Consider the following 17,503-nt stretch of genomic DNA (forward strand, 5'->3'; position numbering starts at 1 on the left):
CTACTTAGCCAGTCATCAATGGGCATTTGTAATAATCAAATCCACAGTTTTAAAATTAGTGCAGCCTTAAAGCCTAATAGAACCTTTTCTTTAGTTTAATTAACCTAAATACATTCAAGGTGAATCAAAAAAAGTTTATTTTTTTTAAAGCAAGCAGTCACAATTTAAGTATTAAACCTGTCCATTGCCAGCGTAATGTAGAGAATGACCCCTACTCTCTGTGTGGAAGCAGTGGTCTCCCAGCAAAGTCTATGTTCCCTGCTGATTGGTGAACTTTAAAAGGTTTGTTACCCGAACAATTCATATTCCTGATATGTGCCTGCTTTACCATGTACTTCTATGAAAAAGTATCCTGCTCTCTTTGTATTGCTTCCTTTATGTGAAATCCCTGGTGTCCCTGCAAGTCCCTCTGCTTTCTAATTAAAAACTGACCACACTAAGCAGGAAAACACACCATGGTCAGTTCTTTAGGAATGCTGGGAACTCAGTGTGCTCCCCTCCAATGATCAGACTTGTCATGACCCCCTGCACAGCCATTTAATTTAAACCCCCCCCCCCCCCCAGCTCTTATGCAGCTGAGAACAGAGGGAATGAGGGAATGTGATCACATAAAAAAAAGTATTTTTATATCTTTTTTTTTTTAAACACGTTTTCCATTGTATTTCTATTTTAAACTGAATGGGTTGTTTACAAAGTGATCGTTTACAATCAATTTTACTATGAGGAGGGGGCACATTGGGCCTTAAAGTATTACTAAACTCACAACATTAAAACCAGTCTGTGTATGCAGTAAATCATGCTTGTTATACTCACTGCGAAAGGGGTTAATCCTATGCATTGTGCCAAAAGGCTGTTTGCTACTGTTTTCTTTGATCCTCCCCGTTTTCCACTGTCCCCAATTCAGCTCCTGATAAGACCGAGCCTTTGTAATCCTTCTGCACATGCTCAGTTTAGTGTTCACTGCTAGATATTTTTTTTTCCTCTTAGGAGGGTGCATGTGATCACCACATGGCCAATCAGCACTCTCCAGATAGAGGGTCAGGGGTCCTGCAGCCTCATGGTACAATCAGAGTAGAATGAAAACTCCTATTTCAAGCTTTAACCAGACACTGATAGAAGTGCTATATACTGCTGATGAGATAAGATATTCAGCAGTTTATATTTACTAAAAGAAATTGCAGTTCCATGTTCTGTGTACTATGGGAGACCTGCTAACTTGAAAGCAGGGTCCTGGGTTTACTAAAACTTTAAGGCTCCTTTCACACGGGCTTTCCGATCAGGTATACCTGTCAGTTTTTTCAGGTGGACCTGATCGGATGCTCTATGCATTCCTACAGAGCGGCGGATGTCCGCGGTGCTATACGATCCGATCCTGTCCAGGAGATCCAGACAGATGGAAACCCTATTTTCCATCCATCTGGAGGATCGGATTGGATCAGATGAAACTGAACAGGCGGTCCTTTTCATCCGATCTCCCCATAGAGGAAAGCGGAATTTCGGACAGGTCAGTCTCTGCACACAGAGCAGAGACAAGGCTGTCATCTGCCTACTCAGCGGGGATCAGCGGATCAATCCCCTCTGAGCAAAACTGAGTCTGCCGGGCGGAAAGCTTGTGTGAAAGGACCCTAACAGAGAGACCAATCGCTTCCAAAGAGAGAGCAAGGGGCTTCATCGGCAGCATGCTGGCAGTCTTTTCTAATTAGGCTTTGGCTGCTTTCTAAGGAAAATTGAGACTGCACTGCTTTTATTTTGATTCAACAGGAATGTATTAGGCTGACTTAAACTAGAGGTTTCCCTAGGCTTTAACAAGGAAATTAACTTTGAAAGCTGTGCCAAAAAATGTCTGTAATCAAAAGACCTTCATAAATAGTCCAATCCTGTAATCCTGGGAGTCAACCCTTCAATACATGAGGAAATCTGTGCAAAAAGTGCCAACGTGTGTGAGGACCCTACTGTTAGGAGAGTGTGCACCCTGAATGTTTGGTGGTGGTTGGTGTTCATCACACACTTTAAGATTTCTTGCACAGATGTATTCCTTTTTTTTTTGAAGGGTTGACTCCTAGGACTGGACAGTTTATGATGGTTTTATGAGATGTACACTCTGGCATCTGAAAAGTCTCCTTTAAAGTGCTGCGATTTTTATTTCCTATTATGGCTAGCTGGTTTTAAATATTAGCACGGATTGGTTTGTTTTATATACTGTAAAGTCACCAGTGTTGGGGCCCTTTCACATGGGTGGACCAATCGGGTCCGCCTGTCAGTTATTCAGGCGGACCTGATCAGACCCTCCAGTTTTTTCTATGGGGCGGCGGGTATCAATGTGTTGACACACGTTGACACCTGCCGACATCCGATCCTGTCCGCTAAAAACAGATGCATGGGGATCCGTTCCCCATCAGTCTGGCTAATTGAATCAGATGGCAGTAGATGAACAGACAGGCATGAACAGACAGGCAGTCGGTTTACATCCAACCGCCCAAGCAGAGCAGACAGGGACCATCCGCCTGTTCAGCGGGGATCAGCGTACAGATTCCTTCCCGAGCAGGCAGATTCCAACGGAGCTCACCCCATGAGTAAAGGGCTTTACCAGCTGATCCTTACCCCATTTATGACTTCCCATTACTTGGTTTGCACTGTGTCTGTGTGTGGAGGGGACTATTTTGGTAGAGGCAGGGTTTTGTTTTCTCATGTCAGAGCCTTTATGAATATGTTACCCCAGCATTTCAAATCTATGACAGGTGCCTGCTGAACCATGTACTTGTGATAAAAAGTATCATATTCTCCTTGTTTTGTTTACTTTGTGTCAAAAACCCGGTGTTCCTGTCAGTCCCCCTGCTTTCCTGTTTGAAACTGACCATACTAGGCAGAGACACACATCCTTCCCAGTTTGAGCAGTTTTATGGCTGGGAAGACAACCTGCCTGTCCTCCAATGGCCAAATCTTGTGCTAACCCCCCCCCCCCCTCCCAAACCCACACAGTAATTTACTGGGAATCAGTATTCTGCTGTTTCTCCACCCAAAGCTTTCTAAGCCCCCTATGCATATATATAAATATATATATATATACATATATATATATATATAGACACTGCTCAATCAAATTAAAGGAACACTTTGAAAACACATCATATCTCAATGGGAAAAAAATATCAAGCTGTATCTCTATACTGATATGGACTGGTGTGTTAGAAACTAAAGGATGCCACATTGTTTGATGGAAATGAAAATTATCATCCTACAGAGGGCTGAATTAAAGGACTCCCCAAAAATCAAAGTGAAAAATGACGCAGCAGGCTAGTCCATTTTGTTAAAATTTCATTGCAGCAACTCAAAATAGTACTCAGTAGTTAGCATGGCCCCCATGTGCTTGTGTGCATGCCTGACAACGTCGCGGCATGCTCCTTTTGAGATGACGGATGGTGTCCTGGGGTATTTCCTCCCAGATTTGGATCAGGGCATCACTGAGCTCCTGAACAGACTGAGGTGCAACCCGGTGGCGTCAAATTGACCACTGTGTGTCCCTCCATGGATATGCTTCCCCAGACCATCACTGACCCACCACCAAACTGGTTATGCTAAACAATGTTACAGGCAGCATAACATTCTCCACGGCTTCTCCAGACCCTTTTACGTCTGTCACATGTGCTCCGGGTGAACCTTCTCTCACCTGTTAAAAGCACAGGGCGCCAGTGGCGGATCTGCCAATTCTGGTGTTCAAATGTAAAATGCTAACATAGAAATGAAAGGCAAGCGTGTGTGTGTGTGTGTGTGTATATATATATATATATATATATATATATATATATATATATACACAGTGCCTTGCGAAAGTATTCGCACCCCTTGAACTTTGCGACCTTTTGCCACATTTCAGGCTTCAAACACAGATATAAAACTAATTTTTTGTGAAGAATCAACAAGTGGGATACAATCATGAAGTGGAATGAAATTTATTGGATATTTCAAACTTTGTTAACAAAAAAAAAATGAAAAATTGGGCGTGCAAAATTATTCAGCCCCTTTACTTTCAGTGCAGCAAACTCTCTCCAGAAGTTCAGTGAGGATCTCTGAATGATCCAATGTTGACCTAAATGACTAATGATGATAAATAGAATCCACCTGTGTGTAATCAAGTCTCTGTATAAATGCACCTGCACTGTGATAGTCTGTGAGGTCCGTTTAAAGTGCAGAGAGCATCATGAAGAACAAGGAACACACCAGGCAGGTCCGGGATACTGTTGTGGAGAAGTTTAAAGCTGGATTTGGATACAAAAAGACTTCCCAAGCTTTAAACATCCCAAGGAGCACTGTGCAAGCGATAATATTGAAATGGGAGTATCAGACCACTGCAAATCTACGAAGACCTGGCTGTCCCTCTAAACTTTCAGCTCATACAAGGAGAAGACTGATCAGAGATGCAGCCAAGAGGCCCATGATCAATCTGGATGAACTGCAGAGATCTACAGCTGAGGTGGGAGACTCTGTCCATAGGACAACAATCAGTCGAATACTGCACAAATCTGGCCTTTATGGAAGAGTGGCAAGAAGAAAGTAATTTCTTAAAGAGATCTATAAAAAGTGTCGTTTAAAGTTTGCCACAAGCCACCTGGGAGACACACCAAACATGTGGAAGAAGGGGCTCTGGTCAGATGAAACCAAAATCGAACTTTTTGGCAACAATGCAAAACGTTATGTTTGGCATAAAAGCAACACAGCTCATCACCCTGAACACACCATCCCCACTGTCAAACATGGTGGTGGCAGCATCATGGTTTGGGCCTGCTTTTCTTCAGCAGGGACAGGGAAGATGGTTAAAATTGATGGGAAGATGGATGGAGCCAAATACAGGACCATTCTGGAAGAAAACCTGATGGAGTCTGCAAAAGACATGAGACTGGGGCGGAGATTTGTCTTCCAACAAGACAATGATGCAAAACATAAAGCAAAATCTACAATGGTTCACAAATAAACATATCCAGGTGTTAGAATGGCCAAGTCAAAGTCCAGAGCTGAATCCAATCGAGAATCTGTGGAAAGAACTGAAAACTGCTGTTCACAAATGCTCTCCATCCAACCTCTCTGAGCTCGAGCTGTTTTGCAAGGAGGAATGGGCAAAAATGTCAGTCTCTCAATGTGCAAAACTGATAGAGACATACCCCAAGCGACTTACAGCTGTAATCGCAGCAAAAGGTGGCGCTACAAAGTATTAACTTAAGGGGGCTGAATAATTTTGCACGCCTAATTTTTCGGTTTTTTATTTGTTAAAAAAGTTTTAAATATCCAATAAATTTCGTTCCACTTTATGATTGTGTCCGACTTGTTTTTGATTCTTCACAAAAAATTACAGTTTTATATCTTTATGTTTGAAGCCTGAAATGTGGCAAAAGGTCGCAAAGTTCATATGTATACACATATACATATATACATATATACACACACTACTCAAAAAATTTAAAGGAACACTGTTTAATCAGAGTATAGCATCAAGTCAATTAAACTCATGGGATATTGATTCAATTCAGATCAATTCAGTTAGGTAGCGGAGGGGGTTGTTATTCAGTTTCAGCTGCTTTGGTGTTAATGAAATTAACAATGGGGCATTAGATGGGCAACAATGAGATGACCTCCAAAACGGGTTTACAGGTGGAGGCCACTGAAATTATTTTCCCTGCTCATCTTTTCTGACTGTTTTTAACTAGGGAAGGCGTGCTGACGTCACCACAACGCAACCCGGAAGTCGGGCGGCAGCAGGCTATTTTGTTACAAGCGCTTGTTATCCTGTTTCCATGTGAGTGTTTTAAACCGTTATCTTAATAAAATTGCCTGTACATACTACACTATTGTGCTCCCCTTCCTTCATTGGGTCCGAGGATCGCTGCAAGGTGATTGTATCCAAGTGGGGTGACTGTACTGTGGAGGTGGAGGCGGTGATACAGTGAGGCTTCTCTGCTATGCTGATCGAGTCCTTTGCTATCGGCCAGTTTACACATCGGATGGAATGTGTGTTATGCTCATTCTCCATTGAGCTCTGGTAAGCTTAATGTGAGACCTTTGTGTGTGGCACGGATAGTGGATACGTGCACATATTAGTGGTGAAGAATTTCCTTTTCACACTGGACACCATCTTTGCTTAAACCAATCTCCTTCTTGGATCTTTATCATTGATGGACTTTTATTATTGATGGACTTTTGTATTCAATATTGCATCTAATGATACCATTGTTTATTGATCGATTAGCCATATTCTAGTCTATGTAGTTTGCTTTTCCTGTATACAGCAGGTTATCATTTTTAGCGCAGCTCTTTCCTTGTTTATCTGATTTTAGTGACTCCCACTACAGCTGCTGCTTCTATTTTCAGGCTTAGCGCAGTTATTATTATTTACATGTTTTTAACTAGGGATGATCGAACGGTTCGGGTCGACCATCGGTTCGACCCGAACATTGACTGTTCGAAATTCGGCCGAATTCCGAACTTTTTGCGGAAAAAGTTCGGAATTCGGCAACCAGAACTGACCAAAATGCAATGGGACAGGAACTGGGCTTTAAAAGCCCGTGATTGGACCAGAAACATCAGTAAAAGCCAATTGAGGGGGCAGGAGGATGCTAGGAATGTGATTGGAGTGACTAGGGGGTCCAGAGGTCAATCAGTAGTGAATACGCCCCCAGTATATAACACAGCCCCGCCAAATCTCTAGCACTGTAATACAGGGGCTGTGGAAGAGAGTGGAAGCAGTTCTGTTACTCCTGCTGCAAAAGTGTCCTTTAGCAATTATTAGTGTGAGGAAAGGGATATCTAGTGTAGTTAGGGTACTATATACCACTATAGTTAGATTGAATAATCTAGTGTCTGTAGGGAAAGTGTTAAGTGTCAGGGTGACCGTAGTGTAGTGTAGTGTGAACTGACTCTGACTGCTATGGCAGGGTGACCAAACTCTTCCATGTCAGGGTGACCGCCATAAGAAAAAGATAATTTTTCTTAGAATTTTTAGTAGAGCAGGGATGGGGCTCCACTCCTTGTATGCCAGGGTGACTAAATTCATCCATGTCAGGGTGGCCGCCATAGGAAAAAAATTGTTTGTCTTAGAATTTTTAGTAGAGCAGGGATGTGGCTCCGCTCCTGTCACACCTAGGCGTTTTTATTGCAGGCGTTTATTGGGCTTTTTTGTGGACGTCTTTGGAGGCAGGCATGACATCTGAACTTCTGTGTAGGGGTATATATACACACACACATATATGTATATATACACATACACACATATAGGTGTGAAAGTAGCGGAACCCCATCCATGCGCTAATGAAATTATTTGCAGGGATGTGGCTCCGCTCCTATCACACCTATATGTGTGTATGTGTATATATACATATATGTGTGTGTGTATATATACCCCTATACAGAAGTTCAGATGTTATGCCTGCCTCCAAAGACGCCCAAAAAATGCCCAAAAAAACGCCTGCAACAACACACCTGGGCGTTTTTGTTGCAGGCGTTTATTGGGCATTTTTTGGGCGTCTTTGGAGGCAGGCATAACATCTGAACTTCTGTAGAGGGGTATATACACACACACACACATATATGTATATAAGAAAAATTATCTTTTTTTTTTCTGGTTCTGGATATGCTACAGAGCTGAAACTTCACAGGTACACCTTTTAGACCCCCCAGACACTAAATCCAAAGAAATCTCATTTTTTTTTTAAATATTTTTTTCAATAATCGGCTCTCTATCAAAAACGACAATTTTTAAGAACTTTTTTTTTTGCGTGATTAATAGTCCCTGGGGCATGACCCAGAACCCTAGGCACTTTTTAGGGGTATTTATTGGGTTTTAGGGCTTCAAAATGGTATTTTTTGATTACCGAAGTTCGGGTCCCATTGATTTCAATGGGGTTCTGGAATCCAGACCCGAACCTTCGGGAAGTTCGGGTGTTCTGGTCGAACCAAACTTTTCAAAAGTTTGATCATCCACCATGTCACTACTGGTAGCATGAGTCGATACTTGGATCTTATAGAGATTGCACAGGCAGTCCAACTCCTCCAAGATGGCACATCAATATGTGCCATTGCCAGAAGGTTTGCTGTGTCTCCCAGCACAGTCTCAAGAGCATGCAGGAGATTCCAGGAGACAGGCAGTTACTCTAGAAGAGCTAAACAGGGCTGTAGAAGGTCCTTAACCCATCAGCAGGACTGGTATCTGCTCCTTTGTGCAAGGAGAAACACGATGAGCAGTGCCAGAGCCCTACAAAATGACCTCCAGCAGGCCACTGATGTGAATGTCTCTGACCAAACAATCAGAAAAAGATTTCATGAGGTGGCCTGAGGGCCCAATGTCCTCTAGTGGGCCCTGTGCTCACTGCCCGGCACCGTGGAGCTCGATCGGCATTTGCCATTAAACGCCAGAATTGGCAGGTTCGCCTCTGGCGCCCTGTGCTTTTAACAGATGAGAGCAGGTTCAACCTGAGTACGTGACAGAAAGGGTGAAAGGGTCTGAGAAGCTGTGGAGAATGTTATGCTGCCTGTAACATCGTTCAGCATGATGGGTTTGGTGGTGGGTCAGTGATGGTCTGGGGTGGCTTATCCATGGAGGGATGCACAGACCTCTACAGGCTAGACCAGTGTTTCTCAACCTTTTTTAAGTCAAGGCACCCTTTCAAAATTATGGACAGTCTTAAGGCACCCTTTAAAAATCATGGACAGTCATGAGGCACCCCATTCTAAAATGTAAAAACAATTCTAATAGTTTCGTATAAAGCAAGAGACATCCACACATGTAGGACCACCCAACGTTAGAGGTGATTTATTCTTCTAAAGCAATTACACTTTGACAAACTGATTCTGACTAGTATTCCAATGTTTCTCTTCTCCCTCCAGTTTTTCTCCAACACCCTGCTAAGGTAGCCTCAATGCTGATATAGATGGGCAGGGGAGGGTCAAACAAGAATGCTATGCAGGCAACTGACATCCTCCTTTTCAACTGGTGATGCCATTGGTCATTAGGATGCTGGCGGCTAGAAGGTTGTATTGGTTCACAATGGCCTTGTTTAACAAAAAGGCAGGCTTTATCCACACGCCGGCTTGTATACAATTTTTGGGCAGTTTTTGAGCATTTTGCCAAGGCACCCCTGAAGAAACCTCAAGGCACCCCAGGGTGCCTGGGCACCCTGGTTGAAAAAGGCTGGGCTAGACAATGGCACCCTGACTCCCATTACATATCAGGATGAAGTCCTTGGACCCATTGTCAGACCCTATTCTGGTGCAGTGGGTCCTTGGTTCCTCCTGGTGCACGACAACGCCGACCACATGTTGCAAGAATATGCAGCCCGTTACAGGAGGATAGAGGAATTGATACCATTAAGAGACCCCCATGCTCACATGATCTAAATCCAATAGAAAGCCTCTGGGACGTTATGTTTCGGTTCATCGGACACCGTCCGGTTGCAAATCAGTCTGTTCAGGAGCTCAGTGATGTACTGGTCCAGATCTGGGAGGAAATAACCCAGGCACCATCCGTCGTCTCATTAGGAGCATGCCCCGGCGTTGTCAAGTGCGTGGGGGCCATACAAACTACTGAGTACCATTTTGAGTTGCTGCAATGAGATTTCAGCAAAATGGACTAGCCTGCTGCATCATTTTTTTACTTTGATTTTTGGGGGTGCCTTTGAGCTCAGCCTTCCGTAGGTTGATCGTTTTTATTTCCATCAAATGATGTGGCGCCATTTAGTTCCTAACACATCCAGTCCATATTAGTATAGATATCCAGCATGATATTTTTCCGCACTGAGACCTGATGTGTTTTCAAAGTGTTCCTTAAATTTATTTGAGCAGTGTATAATTGAATACAAACCCATGAAGGGGGAAAACTTTTGGGTGCAGGAAATGGAATCTCACTTATAAGAACAAAAGGAATTTCTGATGCAGGATAGGAAGGTGCTGCATTGATCATTAGTTTTGCACGCCTGGAGTGTGAGAGTACTCTTAACCTCCATGTTAGATATTTATTCCAAATTCATAATTCGGCACTTATTGGAATTATATTATATTTACAGCAAGCTTGCAAAATATATGTGATTTTATGATTAATCATAGTATTAAATGTGTGAATGACCTTGATCCAGTGATCAACAATGGAGTTCTTCATCTGAGCTGAGACAGTAAAATGTCAGATAATTCTGGAGTATGTAGCTAGTTGGAAGATGACATATAAGGTATCTGCCGGGATAGTACGTCATGGAAGTCAAGAATAGGATCCATGTGTATACTAGGAATATACATATATTAGTTTAAATAATGTTAGTTAGGACTAGTGTTATCCCAGTCATAATTAATAGTATTTGTATGTATTTACTTAATGTTATACAAGTTGTATAAGTTGGTTATATGTGTTACTTTTGTGTAAGATAAATGATGGTTATATGGTTTAACATGACATCAGCCACATTAGACGTTACAAGAATAGTGTTACATGTGGGCTTGTCAATCAAAGACCATATATGACTTTATGAGCTTAGTACCTCCTCTTGTATAGAACAACTGAAGTTAGCAGAAGTTATGGATGATGCCATACAAGGCTTGGAGTATTCATGACGTATACATGTAAGATAAATTGCCAGGCGATTCGGACCTCGGCAGGACACTCACACACAGACTAGGACACACAGACACTCAGACTAGGAAAAATCACACATATCACATCCTCTCCACACAAATCTATTCATAGACTTTTTGACAACCTAAGCAGGTGTTTTGCTCTCTGAAACCTAGAAACGTCATTTCCTGCTTCTTCCCAGACAAGAAAAGATTTACACTGAAGAAGGACAGAGGAACGCACATGTCTATATTGCCATGATTTCAAGCTGAACACATCTTTTCCATGAATTATTGTTTTTATTATCCATATTTTTACCTATACTGAACTGAACTGTTATACCTTTTACATTGTATTGTTGATGCCAAGTGTGTTTGAATAAAATCACACTTTGTTTTTAAAGTCAGTCTGGCTATCAATGCTAATCAAATCGAAACGCCTAAAGAGATTAAAATATTAGATATATTCTATATTTTACACTCCATTACGTTTATATTGATTTCATATAAAGGTCTCCCACAAACAGTAGGCATAACAAGGCCTTCTGGGGTGAAGGGGGTTACCTCAGACACATCATGGCCAGCATTCAGTGCCACATCACACAGAAAAATTAATATAACAATCAGATGGTCACCACCAAATAATTTGAATGTCAATAGCAACAACTGATAAATCCCTGCTTATAGATTTTGACCAGACAGCTAAAGTCTGAGAGATGATTATGTAGGAGAGAATGGATCGAGGGAGGACAATAAAATGCTTTGTTAAGGCAAGGCACAGGAGGTCGACTATGGGAGGTGTGGTCTATTTCTTGAACTTCCTAGGGGCAAGGAATTGGCGTTTCCAGTTTTTGTTGATGAGTTAACTTTTTTTGTAGAGCATTTAGGTCTATGAGAATAAAGCCCAGGAAACCGGCTTGGGTGAAGGAATAGAGGAATCTTCCAAAGTTAGGAATTACCTACCTCAGTTAGAAAAAACAGGTGCCTTTTTTAGTGAAACAACTTTGAAAACATATCTGGCTGAACCATTTCTTCTAAGGAAGGGATAGGCTCCGCATTTGACAATGAGACCTTCTGAGGGTCTTAAAACAGAATCAAAGAATGTAGGCATCTCTGCGTCCGACCCCCCTTAAGGTGGTTGTGGGAGTCTGAAACGCCTGCAATCAGAGGGGAGGAGGGGACAGAAATGGCTGCTGTCAAAGGTAAATCCTTCTGAGATATGTGAGGAACACAGACAATACAATCTTGCCTTGCACTAAATTTGACCTTGCGCACTTGCAAAAGGTGACACGTCACCTGCAGTCGCAAAGAAAATGCTCCTCTGTTTGACATCAGGCAGGGAAAAAAAAAAAAACAGGAATCCCCAAAATCTCCTCCAGCAATACTCATGATATATATATATTATATATATATATATACACACACACACACATATATATATATATATATATATATATATATATATATATATATATATATATATATATACAGGGAGTGCAGAATTTTTAGGCAAATGAGTATTTTGACCACATCATCCTCTTTATGCATGTTGTCTTACTCCAAGCTGTATAGGCTCGAAAGCCTACTACCAATTAAGCATATTAGGTGATGTGCATCTCTGTAATGAGAAGGGGTGTGGTCTAATGACATCAACACCCTATATCAGGTGTGCATAATTATTAGGCAACTTCCTTTCCTTGGGCAAAATGGGTCAAAAGAAGGACTTGACAGGCTCAGAAAAGTCAAAAATAGTGAGATATCTTGCAGAGGGATGAAGCACTCTTAAAATTGCAAAGCTTCTGAAGCGTGATCATCGAACAATCAAGCATTTCATTCAAAATAGTCAACAGGGTCGCAAGAAGCGTGTGGAAAAACCAAGGCGCAAAATAACAGCCCATGAACTGAGAAAAGTCAAGCGTGCAGGTGCCAAGATGCCACTTGCCACCAGTTTGGCCATATTTCAGAGCTGCAACATCACTGGAGTGCCCAAAAGCACAAGGTGTGCAATACTCAGAGACATGGCCAAGGTAAGAAAGGCTGAAAGACGACCACCACTGAACAAGACACACAAGCTGAAACGTCAAGACTGGGCCAAGAAATACCTCAAGACTGATTTTTCAAAGGTTTTATGGATTGATGAAATGAGAGTGAGTCTTGATGGGCCAGATGGATGGGCCCGTGGCTGGATTGGTAAAGGGCAGAGAGCTCCAGTCCGACTCAGACGCCAGCAAGGTGGAGGTGGAGTACTGGTTTGGGCTGGTATCATCAAAGATGAGCTTGTGGGGCCTTTTCGGGTTGAGGATGGAGTCAAGCCCAACTCCCAGTCCTACTGCCAGTTTCTGGAAGACACCTTCTTCAAGCAGTGGTACAGGAAAAAGTCTGCATCCTTCAAGAAAAACATGATTTTCATGCAGGACAATGCTCCATCACACGCGTCCAAGTACTCCACAGCGTGGCTGGCAAGAAAGGGTATAAAAGAAGAAAAGCTAATGACATGGCCTCCTTGTTCACCTGATCTGAGCCCCATTGAGAACCTGTGGTCCATCATCAAATGTGAGATTTACAAGGAGGGAAAATAGTACACCTCTCTGAACAGTGTCTGGGAGGCTGTGGTTGCTGCTGCACGCAATGTTGATGGTGAACAGATCAAAACACTGACAGAATCCATGGATGGCAGGCTTTTGAGTGTCCTTGCAAAGAAAGGTGGCTATATTGGTCACTGATTTGTTTTTTTTTTGTTTTTGAATGTCAGAAATGTATATTTGTGAATGTTGAGATGTTATATTGGTTTCACTGGTAAAAAAAATAATTGAAATGGGTATGCTGTATATTTGATTTTTGTTAAGTTGCCTAATAATTATGCACAGTAATAGTCACCTGCACACACAGATATCCCCCTAAAATAGCTAAAACTAAAAACAAACTAAAAACTACTTCCAAAAATAGTCAGCTTTGATATTAATGTGTTTTTTGGGTTCATTGAGAACATGGTTGTTGTACAATAATAAAATTAATCCTCAAAAATACTCATTTGCCTAATAATTCTGCACTCCCTGTATATATATATATATATATATATATATATATATATATATATATATATATAAAAAGCCGGCAATTATCAGTTCTTAGGGAGCAGGGCCGCCTCATCCTTAACAACTGATGACTCAGTCAACTGTCAGGGAGGTTCCCCTGTTGACAGCTGAAGTGTTAAAGAAGTCTGGTAAATTGGAGCTGTCAAAAAAAGCAGCCGGACAATGGTTAACAACAACACTGCTCAGCCGCTGAAACACTAAGATAAAAAGAAACATTGTTTCTTTTTCCATCTTTCTGTTTCTTCATCTACAGATCAAAAGGATGAACTTCCATCTGCAGATGAAGTCAGTTTAAAGCACCTGTCAAGTAAAAAAAACATTTTTTGGGTTTTTTAATAAATGTTCCTTATAAATGTTAACCCCTTATTAACCCTTAATTTACTCTATTCAGCCTTAACTACTTATGGACTGCCCACCGCATTTTTACTGTGGCAGGGCAACCTAAAATGTGATATTGTGCAGGGGTTCTCTGTGGTGTGGGAGTTCTCTGTGGTGCATGTGATTAGACACAGCGGGAACCACTCAGCGGATCCAGCGGCCACGATTGCTGCCGGCCACCCGCGATCGTGCAGAAGAATGACAGAACGGCCGTCTGCCTATATAAACAAGGCAGACGGCTGTTCTGTCACAGAGGAAGAGAGATCTTGCGTTTCAGCTAAGCTGAAACACAGATCTTTCTTTTCCTCTAGTACATCCATCCCCCACATAGTTAGAAAGCATTCCCTAGAAGCACACCTAACCCCTTGATCACCCCTAATGTTAACACCTTCCCTGCCAGTGTCATTTATACAGTAACAGTGCATTTTTTGGTTTTTACATAACTCATTATCCTCAATTTAATTAGTATTATTTTCCTGCTTATTTTCTAAATGATTAAAACTTTTTTTTTTGTTTGCTTTGTTAGTTAATATTTTGACACCTTTAACATATATTTACACGTTTCACATTGAAAAAAGCACAAAATGTAAATAACTTTTCAATGCTTAGTACCATTGCTGACAGCTGAAGTGTAAAAATAACAGTTGCAGTAGGTACTAAAATAGAAATGTATCGGTACTAATACTTGTAAACATGGTATCGGTGCATTACCAATTAGAACACCTCTCAGCCTTTTTTTTTTTTTCCTATTTGTGTCCCATTGCAGATTTTTCCCTTCACTTCCAGTCCCATAGCCAACCAGGAAATGAGAGGAAATCCTTACAAATTAAAATAATTCCTTGGAACCCCCAGGTCACAAGAACTAGTGTACCCATTGGAAGATTCCCCTTCTATTACTTTTCTGGGGACAACACAACAATTTTCTTTTACTTTCACATTCAATGATAATGGTAAACAGAACAAGCAGAGAGGGTGAATCTCCTTAACGGGGGCAAAGACATCAATAAAACCTGACAGGTATTCTAATCTTATTCTACTTTATCCAAAACTAAATAAAAGTTTTGCCTTTGGTAATAAATATACTACACTAAATGTGATCCCCTTCTTGTGGCTAGGTGTGTGAGCATTTTTTTCCCCAGACAGTATCAAGCCTGACTGTCCCTAGTGGTGAGAAGCGGTACTGCGGGGTTTCCCCATTGCGAGAATGGAGCTGGCTGACCAGGACTGGATCCTGTTGACACAAACATACATGTTGCTGCTTTCCTCTGGCAGCTTTAATATTGGGGAGTGCATTTTAGTTCTGTTGCTCGCGTGGTGGAGAGGATTTTCATTAGCTAATGAAAGACACCTTCTTTGCTGTGATATAGATCACATATTTTGGACATTTTTGCATTGGACTTTACTCACACTGGTTTATTTTCACAATCATTTTTGATTATTATGAATTCTGTGCTGATAGTACATGCTTTAAGTTTGTAATATTATATATTTGGAGGCGTTGCATTTTCTTTGTTGTTTAGTTATACTTTAACTGTCCCTCCTGTCCTTCTACGACCTGCTAAACTCCTATTCCCATCCTATTCCACAGAAATTGGTAGCTGAAAAAAATGAGTATTGGAAGTTCAAGGCTTATCGATTGCTTCTGTGTTATGGAACATACACACTATACAATTGTCTTTAGACTTTTTCCTTTAGATTTACCAAAACCATATAATAGGAGGTCAAATCTAAACACTTTCAATTTGTATGCAATCTGGCAGGCCCTTGCACGACATAGTTGAAGGTAAATCTAAAGGAAATCTAACAACAAAAGTTGTATAGTGTGTATCCAGCTTTAAATTGTTATATTTTCAATGACTACTAAACTATGGAGTTGATTTACTAAAACTGGAAAGTGCAGAATGTGGTGCAGCTGTGCATGGTAGCCAATCAGCTTCCAACTTCAGCTTGTTCAATTAAGCTTTGACCAAAAAAGCCTGAAAGCGGTTTCGTTTCTACGCAGAGCTACATCCGATTTTGCACTCCCCAGTTTTAGTAAATCAACCCCTATGTGTTGAGTGTTTGGATTGAGTGACCAGTAGATAAGGAGGTGCTGTTGACATCTTCATTGCTTGGTTGTTGGTCTGGTGGCTCAGATATCTGTTATTCCCTGCATCTATTATCAGACTTAACTACACGTACTTACCATCATATGTTCCACTCTCCAGCAAAACTCCGCTGTCTTCTAATGCTTTGAACTGTTCTACAGTAATGAAATTATAATCAACACCGGGGACTTCGCCATCTCTCGGTGATCGCGTTGTACCTAAAGTGAAACAAATACCATGAGTGTACAGCCTTAGACTGCTGAGTTAGGATTACTAAACCAATGATAAAAAAAAAGAATACACTTCAGATGAAGAACTGGACCCTTGGGGACTATGTAAATTAGAGGCCAGAATGCAAATCCAAATACAATTTGGATAAAAAAAAGTTCAAGAAATTTAAGAGAGCTCTTTGGTATGAAACTAGGGCAATGAATAATGTAGGAAGAGGGAGCGCAAAGAACAGACAAGTTTTTGTGAAGTCTGGGAGGCATGGCAAAGACTGAACGGGAACATGACTTGTTTTCCATGAACTAAACACTGAATACATTTAAAAAATATGGAATCAAGATTGCAGTACCAGAGTGACATTGGAATTGTTTTGCAAACGTCTTTGCTCCCTCTTTTGCATAAAAGGATATGTCCAGAAGGGCCAAACATAAATTGCAAGTTGTCCAAGGTACATATGTGTATGATGAAGCACCTTGTACAGTTTCCACTTTTTTTTAGTCCATAAACATTACACAAGAAAAATTGAAACTAGAATATGTTACTGCAGTCAACATGCCGTCAGAATTATCTGCACACTTTTCATTGGTCTGTGCAGTTTATAAATCAATCTACAAATAAAGTCACAGATAGAAGTCTTGCTAAGATCAATGGAATGCCACACATCTGTCCTTCCTCAAACCTTCTAGGACTTGACTTTAAGTGGTCCTAAACTCAAAATGTTTAACTTAATGCATTATCTGGATTAAGGTAAAAACTCCACACTGCCTAATCTATTGGCGCTTTTCCACTGCATGGAACTGAACAGTTCGGCTCGCTTTTGTGCTTTTCCACTGCTGGTACCACATGGTATGGTGTAGGAACGGTTCGGTACGGTACGGCGGCGCTTTTCCACTGCATGGAACCGAACGGTACGGCTCTCAAAAACAGTACCACCTCGATTGTGGTTCCAAGAGGTACCATACCCGGTACCATATCCCACAATCCTTTGCATGCAGTCACTACTAGCCACTGATTGGTCAGAGAATCCCACCCACCCCGTTGTTATCCCACCCACTTAACTTTAGTACTACTTTAGTGGAAAAGCAAACCATACCATACCGTACCGAACCGTTCCAACACCATACCATGCGG

The 17,503-nt window shown here is 41.4% G+C and overlaps 1 protein-coding gene across 3 annotated transcripts in view; it reads right to left on the minus strand.

Annotated features, from left to right (window-relative positions):
- MAGI3 (membrane associated guanylate kinase, WW and PDZ domain containing 3) overlaps positions 1-17,503 on the minus strand; it is a 603,948-nt gene that overhangs the window by 304,196 nt on the left and 282,249 nt on the right. For all 3 annotated transcript variants that reach the window (XM_082246222.1, XM_082246221.1, XM_082246223.1), the window contains exon 3: positions 16,243-16,362. In XM_082246222.1, coding sequence (XP_082102348.1) covers positions 16,243-16,362 — 120 coding nt within the window. The remainder of the gene's footprint in view (positions 1-16,242; positions 16,363-17,503) is intronic.

Source organism: Pelophylax lessonae (genome assembly GCF_965119305.1).
Source record: "Pelophylax lessonae genome assembly, chromosome: 2".
NCBI lineage: Eukaryota > Metazoa > Chordata > Amphibia > Anura > Ranidae > Pelophylax > Pelophylax lessonae.